The 13,894-nt window shown below is 39.1% G+C and overlaps 1 protein-coding gene across 1 annotated transcript; it reads right to left on the reverse strand.

Annotated features, from left to right (window-relative positions):
• Nucleotides 1-115: 115 nt before the first annotated feature.
• Nucleotides 116-13,668, reverse strand: LOC106519010 (pituitary tumor-transforming gene 1 protein-interacting protein). Its single transcript, XM_014010476.1, has 7 exons — nt 13,441-13,668; nt 13,168-13,214; nt 12,768-12,876; nt 8,566-8,671; nt 7,597-7,662; nt 1,945-1,991; nt 116-794 (listed from the first exon to the last, which is right to left on the reverse strand). Exons 1-7 carry the CDS (start codon nt 13,547-13,549, stop codon nt 745-747), a joined length of 534 nt encoding a protein of 177 aa, XP_013865930.1. The 5' UTR covers nt 13,550-13,668; the 3' UTR covers nt 116-744.
• Between the last annotated feature and the right edge of the window lie 226 nt (nt 13,669-13,894).

The raw sequence follows: 13,894 nt of genomic DNA on the forward strand, positions 1-13,894 counted from the left end.
ACATAATGAAAATGTGTTGTTTTTTTTACATTTTATTTTTATACTTGGAGCCTCACAAATGTTCAATAATAGCTCAATATTTGTCAACCTGGCTGTGTTCTGGGTGTTTTTTTTTCTAATGTTAATTAAATGTGGCAGCCATCTTGAATGAGGTTCTTCTCTCAGATGTTGACACTGGTCTCTCCACAGTGAGTCTTCCTCCTCCATCACTGTCCTCACTCTGACTGTCTCCATGTCCTCTCTAACATCTTTTTCCTGCAGATGCATCTTCATCATCCTTTTACAAATATACCCCCCCCCCCCCCCGTCCCTCCTCTGGTCTCAGAAGGATCAAGAGTCCTCTAAATCTCTCCTTCAGCCACAATTKACACAAATTGTCATCAGAACACAACCATTTAACAATCTGTGGGGAAAAAAACAAACATTTCACAGGTTTCATTCACGTGTAGGAACACTCCTTTTCAATCAACATTGTGTATTTTTCATTTACAAAGTGCAAAGACTGATGTGAAAGTCGCAGATCTAAAACAAATGATGCTAACATTTCAGAACACAAGAAASAGAGCAGAAAGTTTAAAACCATTCAACACAAAACAGTGAGCTGAACAAGCTAAAGACGGGGTTGTAAATGAAGAGCTGTCAGGTGTGTGAGACTGTGGACACYATCGGTCGGTGTTTGTGGTCCGAGTCAGGAGAAGGCAGCTAAAACGCAGCAGCAGTTCTGGATCCTCCAGCGCCGCTGCACTACTCGTTCTCAAACTTGCTGTACGGGTGGTCCGAGTCTCCCATCAGACCTGCACAGGAAGGAAGCAGAGGAACGTCCTGATGAGATCTGCTGCAACGTGAAGACGTTTTATACGTTCTAATGACGACTGTAGAGGACAAACAGGTTTAATTCATATGTACGCCAACAAGGATTCAGCAATCTGACTGCAGCTGTTGAAAAACGCTGAGGTTGCTAAGAAAACACCACTGGAYTTGTGCAAATTCAATAAACTCAAAAAACAAATATATTATAGCCTAGATATTTATGAAAAATCTCATATATGATCTTAAAAGGAAAGTTTAACAGAAATAACTTCAGAGTAAATACATCAGGTCTGTAAAATAGTGTTAATTTACTGGTTGAATTAGTTTAATTCCAATGGCGTTTCCATAAAAAACTCAGTGTTTTCCTGATTAAGCCCAGCCCGCTTCGCGGTTTGTTTGTTTTTTTAACAATTTTTAACTACAAAATGGTCTATTGATCTGTAACTGATTTGTAACCATCCATAACACCATTATAACAGAAGCTGTTTATTTCAGGGATAAAAGCTCAACAACAAACTGTTGAGAAGAAGAGGAAGAGGCGTGAACAAGCACTAATCTCAGCTGTCACTGGATGATTTAGGGCCGCTGACTGTTTTAAAAAAAACAAACTGTTCCTACAGTTGGGATTACAGTGAGTTGAAATTTACTCAGTCAGCTGAAAAGTGAAAAATCTTCTAATGAAACGGAGGCTTCAGATCCAGACGTGCGCTGCTGCTGATTCTGCTGACCTGACATTTATTTTCACCGATCCACAGGATCGAWGTGAAGAGAGACCAGCTGACAGTAATTCAACTTCAGAATGGTTTTGGTTTTATAAACACTGGCTCTGAGACACTCGAGAGTTGTGGGATGTGGAAACAACTTGTGTCACCACCAGGTGGCTGTCCACTGCTTTATTAACCCCCTGCAGCAATAAGAGAAAAGCCTTTGRYGGGGCTGCACGGTGGTGWGGTGGTTTGACAGYGTTGCGGTATAAAAACTGACTCATRTGACCCAAATAAAGCAGGAAGAAGCAGTTTGTAGATCTCCTCTTTGCTTACAACTGATTTAACCAGCACAGAGAGCTGGAAACTCTCTTCAACCCTGACATGAAAAAGCCAAACTGAGCTGAGAAACATGAAAGTTGTTACTCACCGTACTTCCTGCGGATTTCATCGTGTCGTGTCTTTCTCTCCACCTTCCTGTGATCAAAACAAGCAGATATTCCACAGGTCAGGAAACTTGTTTTCTACCTTTTTTTTTTAGGTAATTAGGTAATTTTTTTTAGGTTAGACCGTTTGATCTAACACAGTGTTTCCCAAACTTTTTGTCTTCTGACCCACAAAATATCCATGYCAAAAACTTGTGACCCCAAATATTACTGCTCTGAGTACATGAATTCGTTAATAACCCTAAAAACACAGGCTTTTTGACAATCTAAACAGCTTGTACACAAATATAAATATTTATTGTTACTTAGTTTGTGTTTTTGTAATAACTTTAGGGAAAATATTACATCAGCAATTATTTTATTACCCTTTAAATTGATTTCTGGAGATTATCCAAGGTGCTTCATGACCCATAATTGGGTCCCAAGCCCAACTTTGGGAACCAAAGTGCAGTGGTTCCAAAACTTTTCAGCTTTTGACCCACAAAATAACAGCAGCAGAGACCTGTGCCCCCAGCTATTTTTGCATGATAAACATTTGTATCAGGTCAACTAAACATGGGCATAGTAACAATATTTTTATACTACATTWATCCATTTTWAAWWKAKRWAKCRRKKRRCRTTMMWAKKAAWWAYGSKAAAAAAATGTAATTAATTCAGAAAATCTTTTCAGGACCCCACCTTGATGTTTTGGGACCCCACTTTGGGTCCCGACCCCAACTTTGGGAAACACTGATCTAACAGACACAAGGAGCAAAACTGTTTTTAACTAAACACATTCAAATTCAACACAACAAGTATCAAACTCAGGTATCTGAGGGTTTTGTTCAGAGTGAGTAAAGAGTMAGATCCACAGACGGATCGGTGCAGCTCCTGCAGAATTCTGGACTCTGTTCCAGTCTGATGATGTTCAGACGAGCTGAGCTGTCAGGAGCTCCATTAATGTTCCTACCCTCACATACGGCCACAAATTACTCAACAGGAAGAATAATTACATCAGAACACTTGAAAGTAAATCAGAATTATCATAGGAGATTCATCATTTCTTTACACAATCAGGAACTGTGCTGTGATGAAATTATAATGTCAATGTTGCAGTTCCCTTTCCTAACACTAGGTGTCAGTAACAAGAGAACAACACCAAAATAGCAGGAGCAGCACCAGAAGAGCCAAACAGGAGWGTTATTTATATTTTCATTTAATCTGCTTTACTTCTGAACAGATGTCTGAAGAAACAAACCTGTTTTCACACTCTTTCTATAAAATAAATATTTTGTATTTTATAGGTGAAATTACGGTGTTCAAACCCAAAACAGATACTGACACAAACACGTTTGTACCATAKGCTACTGTAGATCAGCTAATGAAAATCAGTCCCTGCTATTAAATTTTGATTTAATAAAATAACAACAAAACTGTCCATGGCAAAAATAATGATACACTTAGCTCAATATTCTGTAATATTAATATTTAAGACTTCCAGACGGCTAATAAAAAGCAAACTGGAGCTCAGACTGTGATGAAACTGAAGAAATGAAAGGTAAATGTAGAAATAAAGTGAGGAACAGAAGGATGAATGACTGAGATAAARCTGTCAACCATCAGACTGAGAGCAAACACTTCATTATTATTCCATTCATGAGATGGATTCCTTCTGCAGGCCGTCACAGTCCCTCTCTCTGCAGACTGCTGGTGTTGGAGGCAGTAAAATCAGACTTTCTGACCAGTAACAAAGASCTGGGAGGAGGCTTTATCCTCTGCACCTCCCGAGACATCACTCCACTTCACCTCCACACAAAGAGCTGCTGTAAATCAGTTGCTGCTTCACTGTGAGGCGGTGATCAGTGAGCATCACACTGACTGAGCTCTGCAGACCACCTGTCCCCTCCGGCCCCTCACAGCTCACACAGACAGGCCTTCGACAGGTGGGAGCAGGATCAAGCTGCAGGTCCGACAACAAGTCGTGTTTCTCAGTAGTTTGTACARAAACATGTTTTATACACGTGTCAATCAGAACTCTGCATTTATTCAAATGTGTTCACGAGAATAAAAACAAAGAATATTTTGACGTTTATTACGTTTTAAACTGGCTGTGAAATGAAAAGAGGACAACTTTTATTTTTAAACATGTTCTCGTATCAGTGAAACATCTAATGTTGAACTTTTTAAGGTGAGAGTTTAACAGTTAGCAGCAGAGTCTCTCGTCAGTCAACAACTGAGCCGTGAGAAACAAAGCAGAGTTTTCTACAGATTTAGAGGGCAGCAGGCTGGACCTGCTGACGTTTGGGAGAAAGCAGACGGCATCATTTTGACTTGTTTATCTCAGCAGTTTTCACACATTAGTGCACAGACACGTGTTCCGTTTCTGCTGGTGTTTCGTACTTGAGGTACTTCTGGTGTTTCAACACTTGGTTTTACTGGTGTGTTTGGGGTGCGTTAGCTTTACCTCWGTGTAATAAATAGTCTGTTGGGACCTTTGGAGACTGAACTGAAAGCTCGGCTCCTTGTTGAAAAGCCAGTAGCTTCTGGTTATCAAACTGCAGCTGATGGAGGCAGACGGCTGCTCGTCCTGCTGGATTACACGTATTGTATTATTTTTAGGATCTGAATTGACAAGAACTGGATTTGAATCTGTTTCTGAATTGAAAAATATGATCTGTAATTCTATTTTTTTTTCATTTGTAAAAATTACTGCTTCAGTTTTTTTTATTGCCCAGATCTGCTGTTAGCAGATAATGCAATCATATTCCATGTTAATTATAAACCTATAATAGACAAACATGTATTTAAATTCTGATTCAGCCCTGAACCATGGTTCCAGATCTTCATGTGGCCTAATATGAATGTTCACCTTCAGTCTAGAGCGAGGGCAGGCAACTGGTGACCCGTGGGTGACTTCCACTTGGCCGAATTTCAAGACAAACCTGTGTTCAGTCTGCTTAGAGATGCTGTCTGCCATAAAGGATTTTATTGGAAGGCACTACAACATGTTGCACAAAGCTAAATATGGGAAATTTACTGAAGTCACAAGAACATAAAGAAAGACTTGTTACTAGAACCAGTAGGTATATGGACTCCACACAGTCCATTGAGAATCTTTGGGATGTGCTGGAGAAGGCTTTGTGCAGCGGTCAGACTCTACCATCATCAATGAAAGATCTTGGTGAAAAATGAACGCAACACTGGATGGGAAGAAATCTTGTGACATTGCAGAAGCTTATCTAAACAATGTCACAGTGAATGAGTGTCGTAATCACAGCTAAAGGCAGCCCAACAGTATATATGTGCACAAACATTTATAAAATGGCAGTTTTGTTACTTTGTATGTGACCCTCTGGTGTCTACACAATGTGGCTCCTTCCATCATTGATGATGGCTCCTGCAGCTGCACCGGCCCTTCATTAACTGATATCGGGGACCAGATTCTAGTCTCTGCAGGACTCTGTAGACCAGCTCTGTGGCACACAGCAAGGAGCTGATGGAGGCTGGATTAGCCAACATTCAGGGCTCTTCTTCAAGTCAACACAGAAAAACTAAAGTAATGCAACACAACAAATGATGCTGGTTTACCAGTCTGTCAATGTCCCTGCTCCGCTGACCAGGACTTCACCCAGCTGTCCTCAGAGGACAAAAGACTGAACAGGAAGGTGAGTTTGCACCATTTAGGCAGGAGGACAGATGTTTCTACAGCTCCAGACAAAACCCACACTGCTGTAGCCTCAGACAGGAACACTGGTTCTTTGGCAGAGGGTGGTATTAGACAGGATGTAGCCCAATCTATTTCTGACCACATTACCAAACAGCAGCTGCTCAGCCTCAACAATCCTCTGGTGTTTTGAGATGAGGAACACAGACCGACTTGATTCCTAAACAAACAATGGGCCCTTTTGTTGGGGTGAATGTTGTTGTTGGGTTTTTTTTATACCAACTCAACGTGGTGTTGGAACAAAATTAAAACTTTCTCATATTCTGCATGTAAACCCAAGACATTACACCTAATGATGTTTATACTTCTAGTAGTTCTGAATCATCCTTCTATAATCCTCAGGTCATTTTCCCTCAATGCAAAAATTTAATCAGTGTGCATTGCCAATGCAATGCACACTATTGTGATTCGTTTCCCATCCAAGTCATCTCAACTTTGCCATGCTTCTCCTCCTGCATACTTTGACCTAGAGCTGCCATTGTAATTTATATCTGTAAAGCCCCTGTACCAAATGATGGCTATGCCTTTTGGTGCCTGTAAAACTTATAGTTGTTGAAATATTAATGTTTAATAAATTATAATGGCAGTCAAAGGAGCCTTGTATTGGTCCAATACTGCCCCCTGCTGCCTCTACACAATATGGTACTGCACCATAGTTTTATAATATTTAAACTCAGTAGTTCAGTGATTACAATATTAATATGATTGTATTTTGATGTTTTACTGTAATAKTGTCTTTATGTTGTCTTATTGCTGTAATATTTTGCACTTAAGTGGCAATAATTGCATTGGCAAGGTAAACTTTTTCTGTATACATACAATCCAATCCCTGGGATTGTCCTCTGCCACATCTCCTATAGTCTCATGATGAGCACTGTGGGCTTTCATGCGGGAGATCAGGGTTCAAATCCAGCTACTGCAACTTTAACAAAAAGCCCTTAAAACTTCATATTGTCACACAATTACCTTAATTACAAACACCTGCTGACGTGACAGGCACAAGCTGGTATAGAAAACACATTTGAACTTGGTCAAAGTTCATTCTGAAAGTCCAGTGCTCCTGCCTACATTGTCCTACAGCTGCCATTGTAATTTCTATCTGTAAAAGTCCTGTGCCAAATGACTGCTATGCATTTTGGTACCTGTACAACTTGTAGTTTTTGAAATATTAATGTTTAAACTTTATTCCAAATTTATATAATGAGAGTCAATGGGGCCTTGTAATGGTCCAATACTGCCCCCAGCTGTACTCAACTTGGCCTCTTTCTGCACACATACAAACCAACCCCTGCCACCACCTTCTGCCACAACTCCATTGGTCTAATGGTCTGTGTCATGGACTTTCATGTGGGAGATCAGGGTTCAAAACCTGGCTAATGCAACTTTAAGAAAAAATCTCTTCAAACTTCATCTTGTCACTCAATTACCTTGTCTTAACACCTGCTGATGTGACAGGCACAAGCTGGTATAGAAAACACATTTGAACTTGGTCAAAGTTCATTTTGCAAGTCCAATGCTGCAGGCAAAGCCATGTTGCAATGACATGCTACATGGCAACGCACACTTGTTTTTACATTGTAAAAACCCATGTCTAGTTATAAGTAAATTTTCAAGTGACAGTAATCCACCACATCTTTATAATCTTTAGGTCTTCCTAACTAAAGTCAAAGGCACAAGCCTTCTGACATTTCTTAGTTCCCTGGTGTTTTTACGTTTATTGATAGTGATATTTTAGATGTTTCAGTTCTACATTCTGCTCAAGGTGCCTCTAAGAAAACCAAGTTTGGTTTTATGTATCGGTCAGTTCAGTTTCTGATTCTTCTGTCAAGCAACGACTGCTTCACGACAAATGCAGAGACAGAAGCTGCCATGCAAATAAACAGTTGTGATCTCTTCCTGACATCTCCACTGAGGCCTGAAGGGAAGTTCTTACCGTTGCTCAGAACGCTGTTTGATCTCCTCTCTTCTCCTGGCAAACCTCTCCTCGTCTCTGTCAGGCCTGGAGATAACACAAGACATGAAAGAAGAGTCAGAAACACTCAACAACAAACACGTCCCCGCTTTATTTTAGCCAATTACATTTATCTACAAACAGCTGCGTTGGCTTAAGGGTCACTCCTTTCAGAAGAAAAACAAGTCAGAAGTTACAGATTTAAACTTGGATTTCCTGCAGCTTGATGGATATCTGACTCCTGGACTGGCAGCAGAAAACTGACAAGACTTTTTGTTTATTTACCTTGGTAACATTAGTTGTTAGAGTTAACCCAATATCAGTTAGTGACATCATTCTGTAACCGGATACTGGGCTGAGGTCACCAATCCAGACTCTATAATCCTGCATTACTGCAGTTTTAACATGGATAATAAAATAAATCTTGTAGTTTATAGATACATGTACTTAACCTGCAGAARGACAAACAGTAAGAACATTACTAAAAGCAACAATACAGCTAAGCAGTGGCTATTTTTGCCCCTTTTTTTAGTGGTGCTCAATCACCCTAAACTGAACTCAGCACCCCCTGAAAATTAAGAAACTAGATTACTATTTTATAAGGAATTTGGTTTTCAAACCTTAGATTCACCAAAATATTGAACTAATTTGCAACTAGAAGCACTTATATAGAGAGTCAGATCTGGAGTGAAAAATATCAGGATATCAGATAAGAAACAAACAAAAAGTTTAATCAGTAAATCTAATGTAACATAAACACGTCATAAAAACATCACAGGATGTCAGATGTTCCAGATTAAAACAGGTGTGGAGTTTCAGGAATGATTTCTGTTCATTTTACACTCAGATGACAGACCAAACCAAAGCTGCTCCCCCACAGGACTATCGATGACTGACAGGCAGGACTGATAAAAGCCTTAACTTGTCCTACATCCTGTCTGAGGACCTTACCTTGAAGAACGCGTCCTGCAGCAGCAGCAGCAGCAACAGATGGCGATGCTGACGAGGATGGTTCCACCCAGCACTGCGAGCGAAATGATCAGGGCTTCAAAGTTCACTGAGTCACAAGGAGATAAATAATTAATATTAAGAAGAGGATCTTTGTACAAAGTCATCAGCTACATGGACGGAAAAACAAACTGAGTCTCAGTGGACATCAGCAACAAATCACAGCATGAGAGTGGCTCCATCTAGTGTTGTTTTATAAACACTGCAGGTCATTCCACTGAAACGAAACTCTGTTTCCACTGAAACATAACTAGTTTGATTGAAGTTTTTATGAGTCAAGTTAGAATAAAGCTCCACCACACACAAACATCACATGTCAGTAAACATGTGACCAACCCACATTTAGACACTAGTGAACGTGACAAAAACATTTTGACCTAGACAAACATTTTTACTTTGTAAAAACAAAAAATACCTTGAAAATGAATCAGGCCTGAAGTCTTCAAACAGCACAAATTTTATACAGTATATATATATATATATATATAGTTATTGAAATTTGAAGCTTATTTTTGATTGATTTTATATGAGAAAAAAAGGGCAGACATAAGATTTTGTCTTCTTCTGCTGCCTTTCATTTATTTGTGATTTGTATTTTAATTTATATGAAACCAAGTCTCATTGAAAAGATACTTTCCCGTGTTTAAACGACAGGCAGCAGACACAACTTTTGGGCGGGTGAACAAGCCGCTGTGTGCGGGGGAACAGTAGCAGCAAAGAGGTCGAAAACATAGAAGTAAACTGTGCCCTTTMTTGCCTGCAGTTAACACAGGAWTAACTGCYMACAAAGAGAAGCAACCTTTGATGAAGACAGACTAAGTCAGCCTCTGATTACGGTGCTTTARTCTGTTTATTTACACAGCCAACGCTTCTCGGGAATGATTAACAATAAAAAACTTTAGACTTGACAAAATTAAATTTAAGGCCTTGGATAAAAATCTGGGTATTTTAAAGACATTTTAGGCCTAAAATTTTGATATTCAAATTTTAGACTTTTTAAGACCCTGCATGAACCCTGCTAGCAACACCAAAACAGAAAGTAGCAAAATATTAATATATTAATATTGTAAACTAACAAAATCAGCTTAGAGGCCATACTTGAAAAACTAATGGACCTGCTATACGAGCTCATTTATTTCTGACAAGAATAATATTAAAAGCACGTCTATGCAAATGACAAAAACCTAACAATAACCTCTTTAAACGTTCTATTTTAATACTAAGATTTTTATTTTAAACTGTATTTGTTTCTCTCGCTTCATCCGTCATTACAAGCAAAAAAAAAAAAAATTCCCGTCGGCCCGCAATGCATCTTGGGATAGGGTGGGCCAAGAAGGATCCACTTGACCCGTCCCTCAAATCAGGCCAAAGGAAGATACATTTGAGGGCCACATCAGAGGAGTTGTCAAATTTGGACAGCCTTCAGTGCGTCACTGTGATGTAAGCTGCCAACAAACTCATCCTTCGGACACATCCCGAGTTTGGATACAGCTTTTATCTTCACTCTGTCCTGCCTTAAATGATAGCCACACCTTCATTATGACCACATGATCACAGGAGAGCCAGCGTGTAAGTATATAAGTAAAATAATTAACTAAATAATCAACTGTTAATATATTTTCTATCCATTACATTATTTTTAGGAATGTTAAGATCCCAAAACCGATAATAAAAAATTGAATTTAAACAGTTGTACTGATACATATTTTAAATATACATACATATCAATATTATGACCATTGAACCACTTAGATTTAATTATTTAACTATTAGTAATAAACTATGCTGCACTTCTAAGCATTTCTGCTGTGAGAGGGGAAGAATTGGAAAGCAGCTACCATCACCTTTATATACAATGGCAGCTTTGAGCATAATTAAAACATTAATAATTAAAAAAACATAGCTTGTACGGCCACCATGAAACGTAGCCATCATCCCAGCTTTACAATTAGAAATTACAAAGACAGCTCTAGGACAAAGTATGCAGGACTAAATGTGCAGTACAGTAACAGAGGGAGAATAAGGAAGAAAAAAAATAAAAATAAAAATAAACAGAAAGACAATAGCGTGCATTTTCAATGCACACTAATTATAAGATTTGATGTTTTCAAGACATAAGAATCATGATCTATTTTTTACCAGGTCTTAAGGGAAGATAAATATGACCTTAAATGAACAACAGTACAATGTGATTATTATTTTAAAAATAACAACTGAATGTTCAGTTCTACAAGACGGTCGAGTTTTTATCAGGTTCTAAATGTATTCAAATTTAAACTCAGGTGAACAAAAACAAACATCAGATACCACCATTTTGTCATTTATTAAAGAAAATTCAAACCCAAATAGAAAACCTGTGAGTGAAAAACGGCATCCAGCCTTCCTGCTTCCATAGGACCTAAAAGGTTCAGTATCAGCCAGGTGCTGCTGATCAGATGCATTAATTAACTGATCATAATCAGTTAATTAATACAGCTCAATATTTCTATCTCTTTTTATCTTAATTCATGGGTTGCAGCCAACATAGATGGTGGCCCACATTGGCCACAGCCAGATGGGCCGTAGGCCGCTCGTGTCGACTGCATAAAAGGCTGTGAAATGAGACGGTCTAGTCTACAGAAGACGTATGTTTGTGTGACCAAGTTCTGCCCCATTAACATGGTGATATGTTTGATATCACATCACTTCAGTTGTTTTTTTTTTTTTCCCAAGGTATAACTTCACAGAATTCAGTTTTAACAGAAAAACGTTACAAGTAACTACATAAAAAGTATGAATAATTTGGGTTTAGCTCCAGTATCAGTACTTGTAATGGCATTTTATTTAACATCTCATTGCAATAAGTTGCTAAACTTACAATCTTCCATCTGCGAAATTTTCCAAACTCTGCCATCACAACCAAAAAAATAAAAATAAATAAAAACCTCAGCCATAAAATTAAAACCTACCTGTACAAAACAACAAGACAGTAGCCAGTTCTGGGATACTATCAGCCGCAGATGCAGCCTACATTTTTGGGGTTTTGTCGGCCACGTGTGTAGGCACCTACGAACTGGGACAGCCTACGGCGCGGGGCAGTGACGTAAGCGATGTCAGATGCAACCCATGAATTGAGACACAGCCTTAAGACACATGAGACCAGAAGTGGAAATATTTACCCATAATGCACAGCAGCGTGTTAAGACAAAACCAAACAGCTCATGTCAGCACAGAGGTGGAGGCAGATGTTTGGAATCCACAGAGTGGACCATGACCTCCTCTGTGGACCAGAGGTTCTACAGTCAGATGTGATTCCTGCAGTTTATCAAGCTCCTCTCTTGTGGAACCAACTTCCAGTTAATGTCCATGAGGCTGACACTGTCTACTTTTAAGATTAGACTGAAGACTTTCCTTTTTGATAAATCCTATAGTTAGGGTTGGTTTCCTGAGTTATTCTTTATTTCGGTTTAGACTATATGGCAAACTGACCACATTTTCTCACTCTGCTCTTCACTCTGTACCYGTAACTATTTCTGTCATTAACATTTGTTTATCTTTCTACCCACAGAAATCATACCAGAACCAGTGATTCTGTGTTCGTCTTGCTCCTGTCTTCTCTAACTCTAACCACTGAAGACAGATGGTGGCTCACTCTGAGCCTGGTTCTTATCTGATTGAGGTTTCTTCCTCAAAGCGGTTGTTTCTTTCCACTGTCTCCAGTGTTTTTGATAACTTTTTCTAATTAAAATTTTAGTTTGTGAATGTTTTTATCCGGACACCTGAGATAACTTTTGTTGTGAATCATTTCAATATATAAAAACAAAGTTTTCTTTCATCTGGATCAGCTTAACGTCAGGTTTCAGAGCTTCAGAAAGATTTCTATAAACAGACATTAGTGCTTTTCACCTTCTGGTAGTAGCTGATTATAAAATGACACTGATGTGCATTCTGTGATTAGCGCCACTTCTGACTAAAATCTATTAGAGACATGAGGAATCCCCCTTCCTCTGTRAGTTTTAGTTGATTTATTTGGCGCAGCTTTTCAACCAAATAAAAGAGGAAGCAGGTAGAACGCTGCCAAACTGAGACCGAGAACAGCCAGAGACAGAGAGAGGCACAGATGGCTTCACGCATGGAGATGTTGACAGATGTTGACAGATACTCACACCAGCACAAGCCCCAGCGGGCCTGGGCAAGCGGGCAGACAGAAGCTGGAGGCAGCAACCAGGTGACGGGATACTCGGTGCAGTTGTTGGTGGAGAAGCACCAGAGACACTGTTCAAACACAACATTAAGATTATTAGGAACAAAGAGGGCAATCACATCCTAACTGTAAATAACTGAGGTTATAATCTGATTTTAGATGCACTGAACATCGATTATCAACCACATCGCAGAGCTTTTGTTCTGAATCAAATGGAGAAGAGTCCCACCCGTAATCAAAAAACTAATATTCACATTTTATTAGTGTTTTAACACAGGAGTCTTGTTATCAATTAGTCAAACTGTCCATGTTTATGACTTAAAGTTTAACCTGTCAGAACAAAGGTCCGATCTTGAACTCACCTTAGCATGTGGAACACAGGTGTCGCAGTTCTTGTTGATGGAACAGGCTGAAAATACAGTAAAAAAAGCGAAAATCATAATAAAACATGGTTACACACACATCACTGTGTGTGACGTACTTTAAAAACACAGCTATGACCAGTTATTTTGTTTATTTCTTAACTGCCACTACTGCCATTTAGTTACGAAACAGCAATAAACTATATGTAAAACATGTGCTCGGTGTGTACAACACGAYTTAAGGTTCTTTAAGAAAAAAAAGCCTTAACTTACGAGGTGTAGGCGGCGGCGTTGGAGACGTAAACTGGAATTCACCCGGAGTAACAAACAATAAAAATACGACCAAAAACACACTTTGTTTCAAGGTTGTTAAAGAAAACATGATGAAAGTCAAAATCCAAACACGCAAGTTTTCTTAGAAAACCTCAGAATATCGTAATCTGTGGTTCGCGTCTCCTGCTAGCTGCTGTTTGTTTCTGTTTATCTGTCACTTCCGGGTTTCAAGGTGCGTTTGGTCTACCCTTACAGTCCGTGCGGGAGGAGTTAGTGCCTGTATTTGTCACGTTTCCAAAAACAAAAAGAAACCGGCGGATTCTTTCTATTCTCTGGTTAAAGAGTTTTCGCTTCCCATCCTGGGAGATTTCCCGATTCGAAATAGTAGTGTTATCAAGCCGCACGAGACTCTGTGACGTTACACACTGAAATAGAAGAATAGAAGAATATATAT

This window comes from Austrofundulus limnaeus, unplaced genomic scaffold, assembly GCF_001266775.1.
Source record: "Austrofundulus limnaeus strain Quisiro unplaced genomic scaffold, Austrofundulus_limnaeus-1.0 Scaffold69, whole genome shotgun sequence".
Classification (NCBI taxonomy): domain Eukaryota; kingdom Metazoa; phylum Chordata; class Actinopteri; order Cyprinodontiformes; family Rivulidae; genus Austrofundulus; species Austrofundulus limnaeus.